Consider the following 14795-nt stretch of genomic DNA (forward strand, 5'->3'; position numbering starts at 1 on the left):
ACTGGCAAATATGGAACTCACCATCCCATCCCATTACAATAATTCTGTTTTCAAAGAAACATTCTTGTACAGTGGCATTCTTCTGAAAGTGTTATATTCCTATTATTGATACTGTAATAATGGGTAGAATAAGAACTTTCTGAAACTGAGGACCATACCATTTCCCAGAAACCAAGGACCCAAGGCTCAGGACAGTAACATGCTATAATTCTATCACCAATGGAAACTGGGCTGGAATTTTCAACCTATTTTTCCAGCTTGGATAGGGGAATTAAAGTATGTTTATTATCAGAGATTCATCAACCTTATCAGAAAGTGAGGATTAGGCTTTGCTTTATTACAGGTAGTCTTTGCTTACTAATAACCCTTGGGACCAGGACTTCTCTGTGAGGCATGACACCACATAATTATGCTGATTTATAATAGCAGTCCCAGTTGCTCTCATTAGGCAAATCCCACATGGTCACAGGGTTCCGCCGTCACAGGATTACCATTTGCAACCTTCTGGTGGCTTCCTTCTTGACTCTGCTTGTTAGAAAACAGCAGTGAAAGTCGTAAATGGTGACCACATGACTTCAGAACTATGACATTGTAATTGCAATCCAGTTGCCAAGTGCCTGAATTGTGATAACATGACTATGAGACACTGTAATGGCCAGAACTATGAGGACCCATCATAAGTGCTCCTCATTCAGTTCCGTAGTAAATTCGAATAGTCATTGAATGAGTGGACATTAAATGAGGTATTATCAATATGCTGATGATACTCAAATTTACATCTCTATCCCTGGTGATCCAAGTGATGTGACAGCTGCCTTCTCAAGGTGTCTGGAGGCTGTGGAGATCTGAAAGGGGGACAACAGACTTCAGCTGAACCCTGGTAAGATGGAGGGAGTGGCTGTGGGCTCAAGGGGCCTTGGAATCTGGGGGTTTATTATCTTTAGTTATGGATGGGATTGCACTACTCCATACAGATTCCATGCATTATCTGTTGTTTCTCCTAGCCTTACCACTCCTGCTCAAAGAGTTGTGGCTAGGAGAGCCTTTGCAAAACTTTATGTTGTGCACCATTTGCGCTCTTTCCTGGATTGTGAGGCCCTGCATACAGTCACTTGTGTCTCAATTGAATTACTGCAATGTGCTCTACATGGGAGTACTCCAAGTATTTGGAAGCCACAACTGATGCAACTAATGCAAAATGCTCCAGATAGTTCTGGAGGCCTCTCGGGTGGCAGACGTAACATCATGAGCTGCCAGTTTGTTTCTGGGTCCAATTCAAGGTGTTGATCATTAGCTTTAATTAGCCTTCTATGGCATGGCCCACAGTATCTGAGGAGCAGTCTCATCCTAATGGGACTAGCTCACCCCACTAGTTCCAATATAAGAAGCCTGGTTTGGATCCCATCTGCCAAAGAATTTTAGCTGGTGGGGTTCAGAAGAAAAGCTTTTTCTGCTGTGGCCCGTGTCCTCTGGAACAGTTTCCTGCTGAAGATTCGCCCCCAACACTCCTGGCCTTCTGGAAAAGCCTGAAAACCTGGTTCTGCTGGTTGGCCTGGGGCTACATTGAAGGGTGGCTGACAGGGTAGAGAGAAGATCCCCAGCCCGATATTGCCACCATCTTTTAGCTTCCTGTCTAATCCTAATAATTTTAATTGTTTTGTATTACTTTTAGTTTTTTATAATATTGTAAGCAACCCACAGTTGCTGTATCTGTGAGATGGATGGCATAACAATTTAATGAATAAAGAAATAAGGGCTACTTGTGTTACCGCTGCTGTTATTATTAATTTTTCCTTTGTAGCATCACAAAAATGAAATAACAGCTGATATGCATTTGGAAGCTATTCGACATCTTTGATGTTATAGAGTCTTTTGGTATCAAAGATCCTATTTACTTTTCATAGGATTTCTCTAAGGAACTAATTGCATGTAGTGTTTTTGATGCTGTTAAATAATAATACCAACACAACATAATCATCCTAAATTTAAGACTTCATGCATTGCTGAAGTGTCTTAAAATGTAAATCAGAGAGATAATATTAAAATCAGGTTACCATTGCAATATTCTGACACATTCAGTTTATTATTTTTTATTAATTTGATCCCGTTATTCATTGGGTTTATATCCCATCTTTCTACTTATTTTGAGCATTCCATCATTTGCACTGAAGATTTAGAGGACTGCTGATAATTTCTGTTGCTTCAGCTAATACTTTGTAAAGCATATCCATACAAGCAGAAATATACCTATGTTTTAGTCTCTTAGGTACTTGCTTGTGAATTCATTTAAAATTATTGTTCCTCTCACAACATCTGAAACTGAAATAAATCAAATACTCTTTCTAGTATCCAGGTCACACTGAACTCACTCACTCTGCTATGTTCAGATAGCCACAAGATGCAACTGCATGAAGTGGGGTCCATCCCTCGTTATCTTGCTGATTTACATTGGCTCCATATTCTACCAGAAATTTTACCATGTCCAGGTTTTCATCTATACAGGCCTTTGGAATAAGAAGGGAAGTGGGAATGAAAAGAGAGAGAAAGAGAAAGATTAAAATGAGCAAATATCACTTTCCGTTTTAACAGATGTAAATGATAGCAGGGACTTCACTCCCATACTGAGCCTGCCTTTCTTTCAGCAACCACTGATATCTTCATACAGCCTGGTTCTCCTTTCACTATGCCAACAGACCAGGAGTCAACTCCCCGCAAAATGATCTTTTGGTATTCATTTTAGGAATGGCATCAAATCCAAGAAGCAGATTAAAAGTTGGAACATGTTGTTCCAGGAAAGCTTCAATGAAAGAGATTATGTCAGGACATTCACTGGAATGATATATGGGAGAACTAAAGCAAGTAAGATTTCTGCAAAATACTTAAGAGCCAATTAGAAAAAAGGAACCATTACTTAACTTAGAGAAAATAACGTAGTAGGGTTTTGTTTGTTTGTTTGCTTGCTTGCTTTTGTGTTTGAGTCAGGTTTGGAGATTTTTTTTTTATTGCTGGCAACAGTGTGGAGAGGTGTCTGAAGTTTTTTTGGCAAAATTTTTGAAGTGGTTTTCCATTGCCTCCTTCCTGGGGCTGACAAAGAGTGACTGGCCCAAGAGTGTCAATTCTAGTCTCACCTTAGGCACAAAGCCAGCTTGGACCAGTAACTCTCTCTCAGCTTAGGAAGGAGGCAATGGCAAACCACTTCCAAAATCTATCCAGGCAGTCACCCAGAGTCAACACTAACTCAAAGGCAAATCTAAAGATAAATCTATCTTTATCTTTATCAGAGATCTGCACTAATACAAAGTGTTTGTCTTCTCAAGTAGGTTCCAAACATAAAATGTTCAAGGAACCTAAACAACTTTAAGAAAATAACATGTGCAAACTTTATGATAGGTCAGGTGTATTTTGTGCACTGAATACTAAAATAGAACTGATATACATATTGAATAAAATAAATTGTTTTTACAAGTATAATATACTGGCTTCCCACTAAACAGACAAATTATTCAAACGAGAAATAAAAAGTACTTGGCAATGCTACCTACATGCCATAAAGAACTATGTCTACCAAGACACAAAATTGGGACATTCTGCAAACATGCTAAAATATTAAGCAAATATCAGGCTTGTGCTGCACATTTGTTTGGAAATAAATTATATACAATTGTGTAAAAAGAACTACCAAGTATAAACTGCAGTACAAAATTAACGACTAAGCAAATAATCAATATGGAAAATAAATTTACAAGTTATTCCACTAATAAGAATCCAGAATACAATGGTGAGCTCACATATCCAGAACACATAAAATAAAAATACTATATGACTCATACGAACTCTTTGGGAAATGATCTGATGAGTTGCAGAATGCTACCTCCTATATTCTATGGCTTCAGGATGTTCTCTTAGCCACTGGCTAAAATGCAAAACCCATAAAAAATAAAATACAGTACACAAGAATAACAGAAGTAATAGTTTTCTTACTGGTACATGAGAGAAGCATATAGAACTACTTATTTATTTAACTGCAGTTTAAATCCCTTACTATGTTTATTTGAGTGGCAAAGCAAAGCCTAACAGCTGAAATTCACTTTGTATAGCAAGCTCTAATAGAGTAGAACAAAAATTGTGGTTTGCAAGCTGTAAGCGGTCAACCAACCTGCCAGTAGTGGGATTCAAATATATGAACAACCAGTTCTCTCTGTGTGGATGCCGCTTCCAGAAGTCCATTCCGGGCCTAGGCAACAAAAAATTAGCTACCAGTTCTGCTGAAGTGGTGCGAACCGGCTGAATCCCACCACTGCAACCTGCCCACCCCAATATCAACTGCTAGATATTATATAGATGGGCCTATTTATTCCATTATTTTTATAATACAAGAAAAGGTATACTAGGATCAATAGAGATGTAAAGACCTAAACTGAAATTATTTTTTTCTCACCTTGTAAAAATAATTTTCCTATTTTTTCTTTTTTCTACTATTGTCCACATCTGTTGTTTTGAATGCATCACACAAATCACTGCTTATTTTTTTTAATCTTGGTCTTTAACCAATGCAATACATACTTTCTTAGATAAATGTTAGCCTTTTTATTTACCTTTATACATCTTTTCCTTTTTGCTTACTTTTACAGATATATAATCTTTTTCTTTCTCTGATTCATGCTTTTTAATATTTATTCCTTTTATATTCCACGTCACAATAATCCAGACAGCCTGAGAAACACTGAAAGCTACTACCCATAGTAGTTTTAGTCAACTAATACTATCACATAACATTTTTTAGAAAACTATATGAAGTGTAGACTAGATTACCAACTTAGTCATATCTATACAATTTGCAGTATCAGCAGTTGTGGGATTCAGTTGGTTCACACCGGTTCGGTACAACCAGTAGCTAAATTTTGTTGAGTTTGGAGAACCGGCTGAACCCATGCTGCTTCTGGAAGTCAGGTTCTAGGCCTTGGAGGCCTGGAGGAGGTCTCCCAGGCCTAGAATGCCCCACCAGAAGTGTGTGGATGTCACTTCTGGAAGTCCATTCTAGGCCTGGTGGAGGCCTCCCAGGCTTAGAACGGCCCACCGGAAGTGCATTGATGTCATTCTGGAAGTCCATTCTAGGCCTCGGAGGCCCAGGCCTGCATCCACGCAGAGAACCGGATATTCAAGTATTTGAATCCCACCACTGAGTATCAGTATCAATCAATTTTGGCCCAGGTTGACTGCATGCACAACCAATGCTCCGTTTACCCATCACAATCCCTATGTGACTTAGCATCTCTAAGCTAGATATTGGTTTGCAAGCCAATACATTGTTGCCCCATCTTAACCGATGATGAAATACATATGGTGCATTACATAGTGCACCGGTACATACTAAAATGCTAAAATGACAATCATGTAGATTAATTTGAATAGATATTATAATTGAGTTTATTTGGCTACTTACATGTTAATTTATGGAATTAGGTTTCACAAAGAATAATTTGTTTTTAATTGCACCCTGACTTTATTTTGCTTGCAATATTGTACTATTATACTATGCACTGTATATTATTGTACAACAAAACATTGTCTTCCTTTGCTACTTCTCATTTCCTACTCTCCAAATCAATAAATCAAACAAATAAAACCAACGATAAATTAACCATGTACTTTAAAAGGGTGAGTGTGTGCTTTTTTCTAAGCAAGTCCAAATTATTTCTAATTTTATTAAATGCTCATCCAAAAAAAGGACAATTTTGGGGGGATTGTAAGGACAGTTTTTCATATTTGAGATGTTACAAACGCACTGAGTATGTATGAGTCAGCAAAGCATGACCCAGTAACTGTAACTCTCACTTGAAAGTCAGTTCTAAGTTCACTAATGATTTACATTAAAATAATTGTATTATTACAATCTTTAGAGAAGATAAAATAAAATAACCTTTATTGTCATTTTTTACTGCAGGCACACTGGCACACATTAAAAATGAAATTCTGTTGCTTGCTCTCAAAAGTGTACACATACATAACACACATATAAACATGCTATATAAAACACATGTATATACTTTAAAAAATTAAGAGAGATTAAGTACATAGGCATGATTTGGGAATTATTACAGATAAAAAACACAAAGGAAATAACAGGTGAGAGAGCAGGCAAAATGATAGTGATTGGGTATAACAGAGTCTGGCTCAATATTATGGACTTCTGTTTTGTGTTTTTTTTTTCTTCTTTTTCTCTTTTTAAAATGGTAATGGAAAAATAACCTGGTGCATTTGTTTGGATTTTGTACAGTGTGTAAATCAAGGCAAAGTTATATATGGCCATTTTGCTCTTTTCTTTTCAGTCAAACTCAGATTTGCTTTTTTTCTTGCAAATTTTGCATGTTGCATGTTGATTAAGGCAACTTAAAAACCTCACTTCTAAATGGATAATATGATATATTATCCATTTAGAGAAGGGGAGAAGTTGCCACTATCAATTCTGCCATACTACAAATAAGGACTCTAGAAAAATCTGTAGAAATAACTGGCACATTTTTTTTTCAGATCCACCCTTTCCATGAGGTTTATGGATAATCTTTGCTCTCAAAGAATGTAAGGCATCCTCCCATTTTAAAAACTTTTAAAATTTTAGGATTGTAGATTAAATGTATTTAATACGGTATATATCACACAGAAAGCTCAAAATTACATGGCAGTATAGGTAGTCCTCGACAATTGAGCCCAGAATTTATATTGCTAAATGAAAAATTTGTTAAGTGAGTTTTTGCCCCATTTTACATTTTTTCTGCCACATTTGTTAAGTGTATCACTGCTGGTCAGAAAGTTGCAAAAGATGATCATATGACCCCATGTGCACTGTGACCGTCATAAATATGAACTAAATGACAAGCATCCAAATGTAAATCACATGACCCTGGAGATTCTGCAATGGTCATAAGTGTGAAAAATGGTCAGTACCGTTGTAACTTTGAATGGTCACTAAACGAGCTGTTGTAAGTCAGGAACTACCTGCACAAACAGCAGCATTAAATCAGACCAACCAGCAGATTGAAGCAACAGCACCTGTTTGTCTCTTGAAAATTTGGTTTCTGTAATATTTAATCAGGCCAAATTCAATTCAAAAAGCAAGAATCTAAAGCACAGTTTCTATTCAATCTATGAACCATATTTTAATGCCTTTTGAGTAACTCTAGCTCAAGCATGTCCAGAATCTTTGCCATTATTGTTATACTGTTGTAAAATGCTCCCAGATTTGGTCTGGCATACTATTCATTTCCCTGTGATCTAATTTTAGCAGTTTCTTCCTCTAAAACAGGTACAAGTTCCCACAGTCCAGGGACCATTGCAGTTTGTTGAGTATGTCTAGGGATGAATTTCAAAATGAATGAATTAAGGACCTACTTAGGAAGAGGATTTCAGAAATTTTAAATAGTAAAGCAGTTACCTTAAGCACCTGCAAACCTTAACATTACTATTTTGCCTCTTAAAAGTACTCCAAAATACAAAAGGAACCATTTCTATCTCATTTAATTGGGGAAAACTAAGGCCAAACATATAGCATTTTTTTTTCAGGCTCAAAACGTTCTTTCTTGTATTATTTTGTATAGCAAGATACAGCCTCGCTACTCATGAAACAAGAGTTAAATGCTGCTCCAACCAGAATAGATTCTTAGCAATTCCCACTCTGCAAGCCAAGATAAACAAAAACTAATAGATAGATAGATAACCATAAGCATACAAATAGTCCTTGATTTACGACTGGTTGTTTTATGATCTTTAGAAGTTATGATGGCTTGGAATGGTCATTTACAAGTGAGCCATAAAGCACTTCTGGCCATTGTAACATATCACGATTATACATACCCTGCAGTCAACTGACTGCATTTCAGGTGCTTGGCAACTGGCTCACCTTTATGACAGGTGCAGTGTCCTGAACAATTTGTAATTTTTTTGCCAGTTTTCAGAATTTTTGTCTATTTACTGGCAAAAAGCAACCATAAAAAAAGTGGCTTCACTTAACAACCATGCTATTTGCTTAATATAGTGATTCACTTATTGATGGTCACAAAAAAATGTTGAAAAACAGGGTTCACTCACGAGGACCCGCCTCAACTTTAAAAGAACAATGATTTCTAGATCAGATGTCTAGTTCCAACTGTGGTCATAAGTTGAGGATTTCCTGCAATCAATATTATTATATAAGAATCAGGAATGAAATGCAATCACCAAAACACACATTCAAGGAAAAAAATCATTCAGATCCCAGGATCTATTAAAATTTCCAGCGGTTCCAAAAAGTTCAAAGACAAAGGACAATTGATATGTCTGAAGGCATACTCTTTATATAGAATTTAGTACACCCATTCCTTGTTTAGTGACTCTGTTACAACTCAGATGGAGTCCTGTTCCAACAACTAGATCATTATGCAAAATGGTCACTTAGTGGACACATGAACGAGAGAAAGAGAGGAATCCTGTGAAGATCTACTGGTTGCTACCATCTCATTCAGATAAAGTTCTTTTGTATAGCTATGCCAGCATTACTCTCAAACCAGCATGCATTATTGTCAGATATATATTGTCAGTTTAGCTACAACAGAGTATGGGAATGAATAGGTTCTGCTGAATATTTCAGCAAGATAGACATTTATTTAATACATAATCCTCTGGACATCATCTAAAGCCAGAGACTGATCTCAACTATTATTTCCACACTTGACCTTTTTAGATTCTTCTATGCTAATCCTCTCCCCACTCCCCCCCCCCACAATGATTCCATAAAATGAACAACTAAAAGTCTGACCTGCAGAAGAAAGAGCATGAGGGAAATACCCGCTCAAATAACTGATCCATTCAATAATAATAATAATCAAATTTTGAGTAACAAGATACATCACAGTGTTGATAGTTCTCTTTACCTAATTATATTACTCTTAAAGCAATTTTTTTACAGGCAGATTTTAGATTTCAATAAGTGATTTATGAGCGCTTTATAGATCAAACTAAAGTTCAAAGGCACTTCAAAGAAACAACAGTAGCTGCTTGGAAGACTAAAGTGAACAAGTTATAAATAGAAGCCTGTTTTTCATGCGGTCCGGAAATGGATGGTGAGCAGTTGTTGTGTCAGATCAGAAGTTTAGAATATCCATCACCCAAGTTTAGCTAGTCCTGAAAGGACACTGACACATAGAAGAGTAATACGTGATCATTCAGAAGACTTCTGATGATTAATGCTAAACTAACAGAAGGTAGAGGTTGCCCATATATGAAGATGGCTAAGTTGCATTACTGCATTTAAACAGTGATTTAATAGACAACTATTATCTTGCAGTTATTGAAATTTAGCCATTTACAAGTGCGGAAAAATATTATATCCAGGATATCACCTCTTAAAGAGGTCCTTATGCAGATGGGCTCCCCATTGACTCTGCTTGTTGGGAGCCAATTGTAAAGTGGGCAAATGGTGATCACATGATTGTGATACTCTGCAACAGTCATAAATTGCTGTTTATGAAATCGTGTGATTAGAGGAACACTGCAATGGATACAAATATCATAAAGTTATTTTTTCAGCTGCTATAATTTGAACAGTTGCTAAACAAGGCAATTACTAAGCAAGGTCCAATAGTCTAAACAATAGAGGCAGACGCAACCACATACCTTCATTTAAAAGAGGAAAAATAACAAATTTCATTTTCTTCAAAAGCTTGATAAAAATGAATAAAATATTCCACTATATTAAACAAAAATTATTCCTAGGCAGGCTTCAGGCACAGCATTGCTTGCTATTCACTCAATCATTTACAGAGTACAACCTGATAAGAAATAGTAATTACTGTCAAGATAATTAACATAGTCTGCTAACATAAGTAATTTTATTCTTGAAGTTAAAGCAAATCTCAAAAAATAGGATCTCTCAACCAAAAAGATTCTTTTTTTTCTGATTTCATAATAGTGAACAATGTACCTTCCTGAATCTATTCCCAAGTACCTACTGTCATCTTTCTAGGCCTAATGTGAACTACAGTTCAAACATAACTAGGTGAAAAACAGGTTGAGAAAGTCATACCTACATGTTACATGCACTCAAAACAAAATAGTTAATGTTAATTCTTCACATAGTTAATGTGAAGAAACATAAATACCTGAAAAGCTATTGCTCCCAGGTGATGGCAAAAGTCATAAATAATACAATAAACCTTTGGATTAGAGATGGGATAAAAATAAAATAAAAACTTTATGCCCAAAACAGAATGGTACATATTGTATTGTTTACAAGTCAGAGGAAGATTTCTTTTTTTCATTAGAAATACGTATAAACACATCACTGAAAACAATAGTGTCATATGCCATGTTCTAGATGAGAAAAATCTATCCTAGTTTTCATTACTATATGAAAACAATGAAACACAATTAGTCATTCAATCTCTGTTGAAACTAGAATACATTCTTATTTTTCCAGTTGATTTGTAACTGCTGAAAATTCAGTGTCCCCAAAATAAATTTAACCGATTTTTTAAATATGGATATGGCCTTAATAACTTAGTGAAATTAAAAGTAACAATTTCATAATGTGAGAATTATGAAAACTATACTGTAATTTGTCTTAAATTATGACAATTATTATCATTGCTTCTTCAACTGAAATAATACAAATAATATAGCAGTCCTTACAAGGACATTTCCCCCCTACTGGTTATTCTCTGAAGATTTCTCATTATATGACAGAAAATCTTTTAAGTGAAATACTAGAAATCAAAATAACCGGTACATCTAAGAAAGTCTGATGTATATTTAACATGATGTATATTTAACATCAAAAAATTTTACATATAGTTCTTACAAGTACCCTGTAAAACAGAACAATATAAAATATATCATAATAAAAATTATTCAGGACTATCATGATTATATATTTACACATATCTATACATACACACACATACACATATGCACATTATCATGACCAATTTGAAATTTAATAATAGATTTATTTCCTAAGAAAAGATGCAGATTTAATACCACAAAAACCAATGGGTTAGATCTGTGGCAGGAAGGCGGAAAGGTTAAAGTTTTCTTCAATTCCTCCTTCTTCCTACACACAATTCCTGCAAAACTCTGTTCCTATGGCCTGACGTGTGCAAACTGGAATTGGAGAATAAATGTAAAAAAGGGGGTTGGGGGCTATTCTGCTATTTCTCCAGCAGGAAATCTATAATTGATCCATAATTCCTTTTGCAAATGTTCACAGAAGGACTTAGTTCCACTCAAAACAAAGAGAGCCGAAACAAATAATTGCAACGAATATCCCTTACACCAGCAAATTATATTGGAAAGCTATGGAATTTTATAAGACTATATGAAACTGTATCCCATTGTTAACATTTTCTAATTAAAATAAAGTTATTCTAATTTCATCAAAAATTGTATTTCTGCAAACGTTACTTTTTCATAAATTTTGTTATTTTAGATATTCTCACCCTTTAACAAATTCACAGGGCAGCAAACAAGACTTAAATTGACAATAAACCAAGTAAAACAAAAACCTAGAATTCTCCAGAAGCAGAATTAAGAATGTTCAGAAAACTAAAANTCGGCTATCCACTCACGTAAACTAGGGAGTGACCCTAACATTTTGAGAACATGTATTTTCTTAACAGGGATGTTATTATTTACTATTAATGTTAGTACTATTTTTACTATTATTATTATTATTTAATATATTGTAAAAAGTGATGGCTATTGCTGGTCTATGACCGTAATAAAGTTTATTATTATTATTATTATTTGATTGTAATATAAAAAGTAGGTACACTTAACAATCATTTGTGATCAAAGCAGATAGAAAAGGAAACCAGTCATCACACAACATGTATTAATGTCCATCACTCATACCTGCCCCCAAATGATAGTGATCTCTAAACCTAGCTTCAATAGCACACCAGCTGAAGCAAGGACCTGTCAAGTATATTAAAGGCAGAGCAACTAACAGTAAATCTTAAGATTTTGTACTTGGTCTGTCACCAAGGCCTTTAGTGCCAGAATGAATAGAACAAAGATGAGGATGAGTTTAGATAATGATGCAAACTTTTATTTTTGACTCTCGGAGATGGTTCAACAATAAAGTCACTCGTTGTCACTCCTAAAAACACATTTGTTATTACTAATTTTAGTAGAAAGCAACAAATAATTCAGGGATCTCTCACTTAAATAGAATGGAACGATTTCCGGTGAGCTCAAGATTGCACAGGCTTTACGCCTAACTCAGTGGAATCATGCTGAAGAAAGCCAAGCTGGAGGATGAATGCCACTATGTCATCAGTCACTGTCCCTGATTTCACACAATACTTATTATATCTGCCAAATGTTCAGATAGGAGTCATATCAAGAACTCTCTGAAATAAATTGTTTTACTGGCAAGATGCTAGTTTTCTATATGGAGTAGCATGGATACTGTTTACATACCATATCATTTTTCAAAGCTGGAATATCAAGCAGTAAAACAAGTCATTTTCCTCAGGAGTATGCAAGACTATGGTTATTTTCTACTGTTTAATTCTTGTCAAGGTCATAGCTAGCATATTGAGGGATTATCAAAATATTATCAGAATGAAGACTCATACAAAGCCCTCAACAACAAAACCCTCAAAAAAATCTGAGAATGTATGAAGAAAGCTGCACCATCACATGAAGGCTTATTAGATATATTAAAAATTGCTTGAAGTCTACAATTATGACCAAACCCAATTCTGTCTTCTTAAAAGCCTTTGTGTCTATGAATATTTGAAAGGTGTATGTCATTAAAAAAAACTAAAAGTATGGTAAGATTTCCATTGGCTGGGACATAATTCCTTGCCCCTCCCTATATCTAAAATTATCTAAAAATGTATACCAATGAAATATTTTGCATACTATATAGGTGTTCATATTACTGAAATCTTACTTAGGCAATTTGTGTCCATCACATAATAATAGTTAAGTAAATAATGGACAAAACATGCAAGCTTATTAGGTATTTCTCAGTGTTAAATATTTTCACTATTGCATTAGAAAAAGTAACACAAGTCTAAATAAAAGAATTAAATTTTGATGGTAGCCTCATTTAGGGAGCAGACTTTTGAGGATGTTTCTGGTGCTCATTGCACGTTAGGAATTCTATTAATAGAATTCAGTGTTGCTTATCTTAGGCCTTGGCACCTTGTGGTCTTTTTAAAGGTTGCCAAGGGAAAAGATTTTGAAAGTCACAAGTATCACAGCAAGTCAAGTACAGGATACATTAAAACAAAAAATGAATCCCAAACAGCCTGTAATTTTAAAATATTTTATTATTTTAGCAGCATGTTAATTATTTGAGGTCACTGACAACTATTCCTTATGGATTTTTCATATTCTGCAATATTAACTTCAAATTAATGTTTTGTTTTAGAACCCTAAGAGTTATATTAAGGAAGAATCAACAAACAGAGAAAATACTCTATATACCGTATATTGTGACAGGTATTTTTTACTGAGGTATATTTCATCAGAAGTAATATTTCCTACTGGAAGTAAACACAAATCAGGGTAATTTGATATCAAAAATTCTTGTACACTTCTCCATTTAAAGCATGTTACTAAACTAACCTGACCTTGCTCATTTCAAAACAAACAAAAGAAAAAAGAAAAAAACCCTCTTCCCTATATTTTTCATCCTTTTGATGATGAAAGCAAAGACACAATAACTTTAGACTAGTCAAATGTATCTTCCCCCTACAGATTCAAGATTAGAGTATAAAATGTGTATTGGTAAATTGCAGTCTGTATTTCAGTGAGAATAATTATTTGGGTAGCAAAAGTTTTCTGGATAAGAAAACCACAATAATCCTAGTAACAGAAATAACTGACAAACAAAAGACTGTTGGGGTTATATTATAGGGGTTAATTCATACAACATAGCCACAGGAAGAGTACTTTTGTTTATATGGCAAAGGGTTTTTTTAGATTAAGTTCAAGTAAAACATAGCCAAGAAGCAAATAACAGAAGAACTGATGTTTAATATCTGCTGCATTGCCATTACTATGCAACTAAGTGTATATATCTTGTTTACTCTTAGTTGAACTGTTCACAGGCATAAGCCTAAACTGGGCTGTCCATTTCACCTAGATGACTTTTCATGTCATCTAGGAAAGAAAAGAAATACTGGATGGGCAGGAGAACAATCTGGTGACTATGGAGAGTCCCACCAATCTTCCCAAGGAAGGAAGCAATACAACAGTATTAAGTCTAATGGTGAATGAACCATTTCAGGACTTACAGAAAGGAGCCCTGGGAAAGGGGGGGAGCAGGGTAAAAAGACAAATTGAAGGAAAAACAACAGGTTCATTCGCTGAATTAATCCCCTCCACTTATCTGAGAAACCATCCTCCACAATCTCAAGCCTTATCTACAGCCCATTACCCTACGCCAGCCATCTCAGCCCAGACTCTCCACATGTACTGGGCAACAGCTACCCTAAGCCCCAGCAGCACAGGACTTGCTTGCAACCCGTCCGAAGGGCATCCCAAGCACAAGCAAAGGACTGGGCAACGATCTCTCATCCCTTGCTCTGGACGGATAAATCCCCGGAGGGTCCAGGGATGACGAAGAGGGGAGAAAAGCGACCACTTGCATACAGCCGCGCTCTCGCCCTCTCCATCCCCGGCAGATTTGGGGCGTCGAGGTGTTGGGTGCAGGTGCTCCGCCCTGGGGTACCTGATGTAGCGCTGTCAGCCCGTCTACGTTGGCCGTGTTAAGGCGGGCTCCGCGGGCCAGCAGGCGCTTCACCTCC

At 35.8% G+C, this 14795-nt stretch overlaps 1 protein-coding gene across 1 annotated transcript in view; it reads right to left on the bottom strand.

Moving 5' to 3' along the window:
* Nucleotides 1-14795, bottom strand: part of PPP1R12B (protein phosphatase 1 regulatory subunit 12B) — a 112446-nt gene that overhangs the window by 96887 nt on the left and 764 nt on the right. The window contains exon 2 of the mRNA XM_015812518.1: nt 2374-2504. Coding sequence (XP_015668004.1) covers nt 2374-2504 — 131 coding nt within the window. The remainder of the gene's footprint in view (nt 1-2373; nt 2505-14795) is intronic.

The sequence above is a fragment of the Protobothrops mucrosquamatus genome, unplaced genomic scaffold (assembly GCF_001527695.2).
Source record: "Protobothrops mucrosquamatus isolate PMUCROS unplaced genomic scaffold, P.Mucros_1.0 scaffold94, whole genome shotgun sequence".
Classification (NCBI taxonomy): domain Eukaryota; kingdom Metazoa; phylum Chordata; class Lepidosauria; order Squamata; family Viperidae; genus Protobothrops; species Protobothrops mucrosquamatus.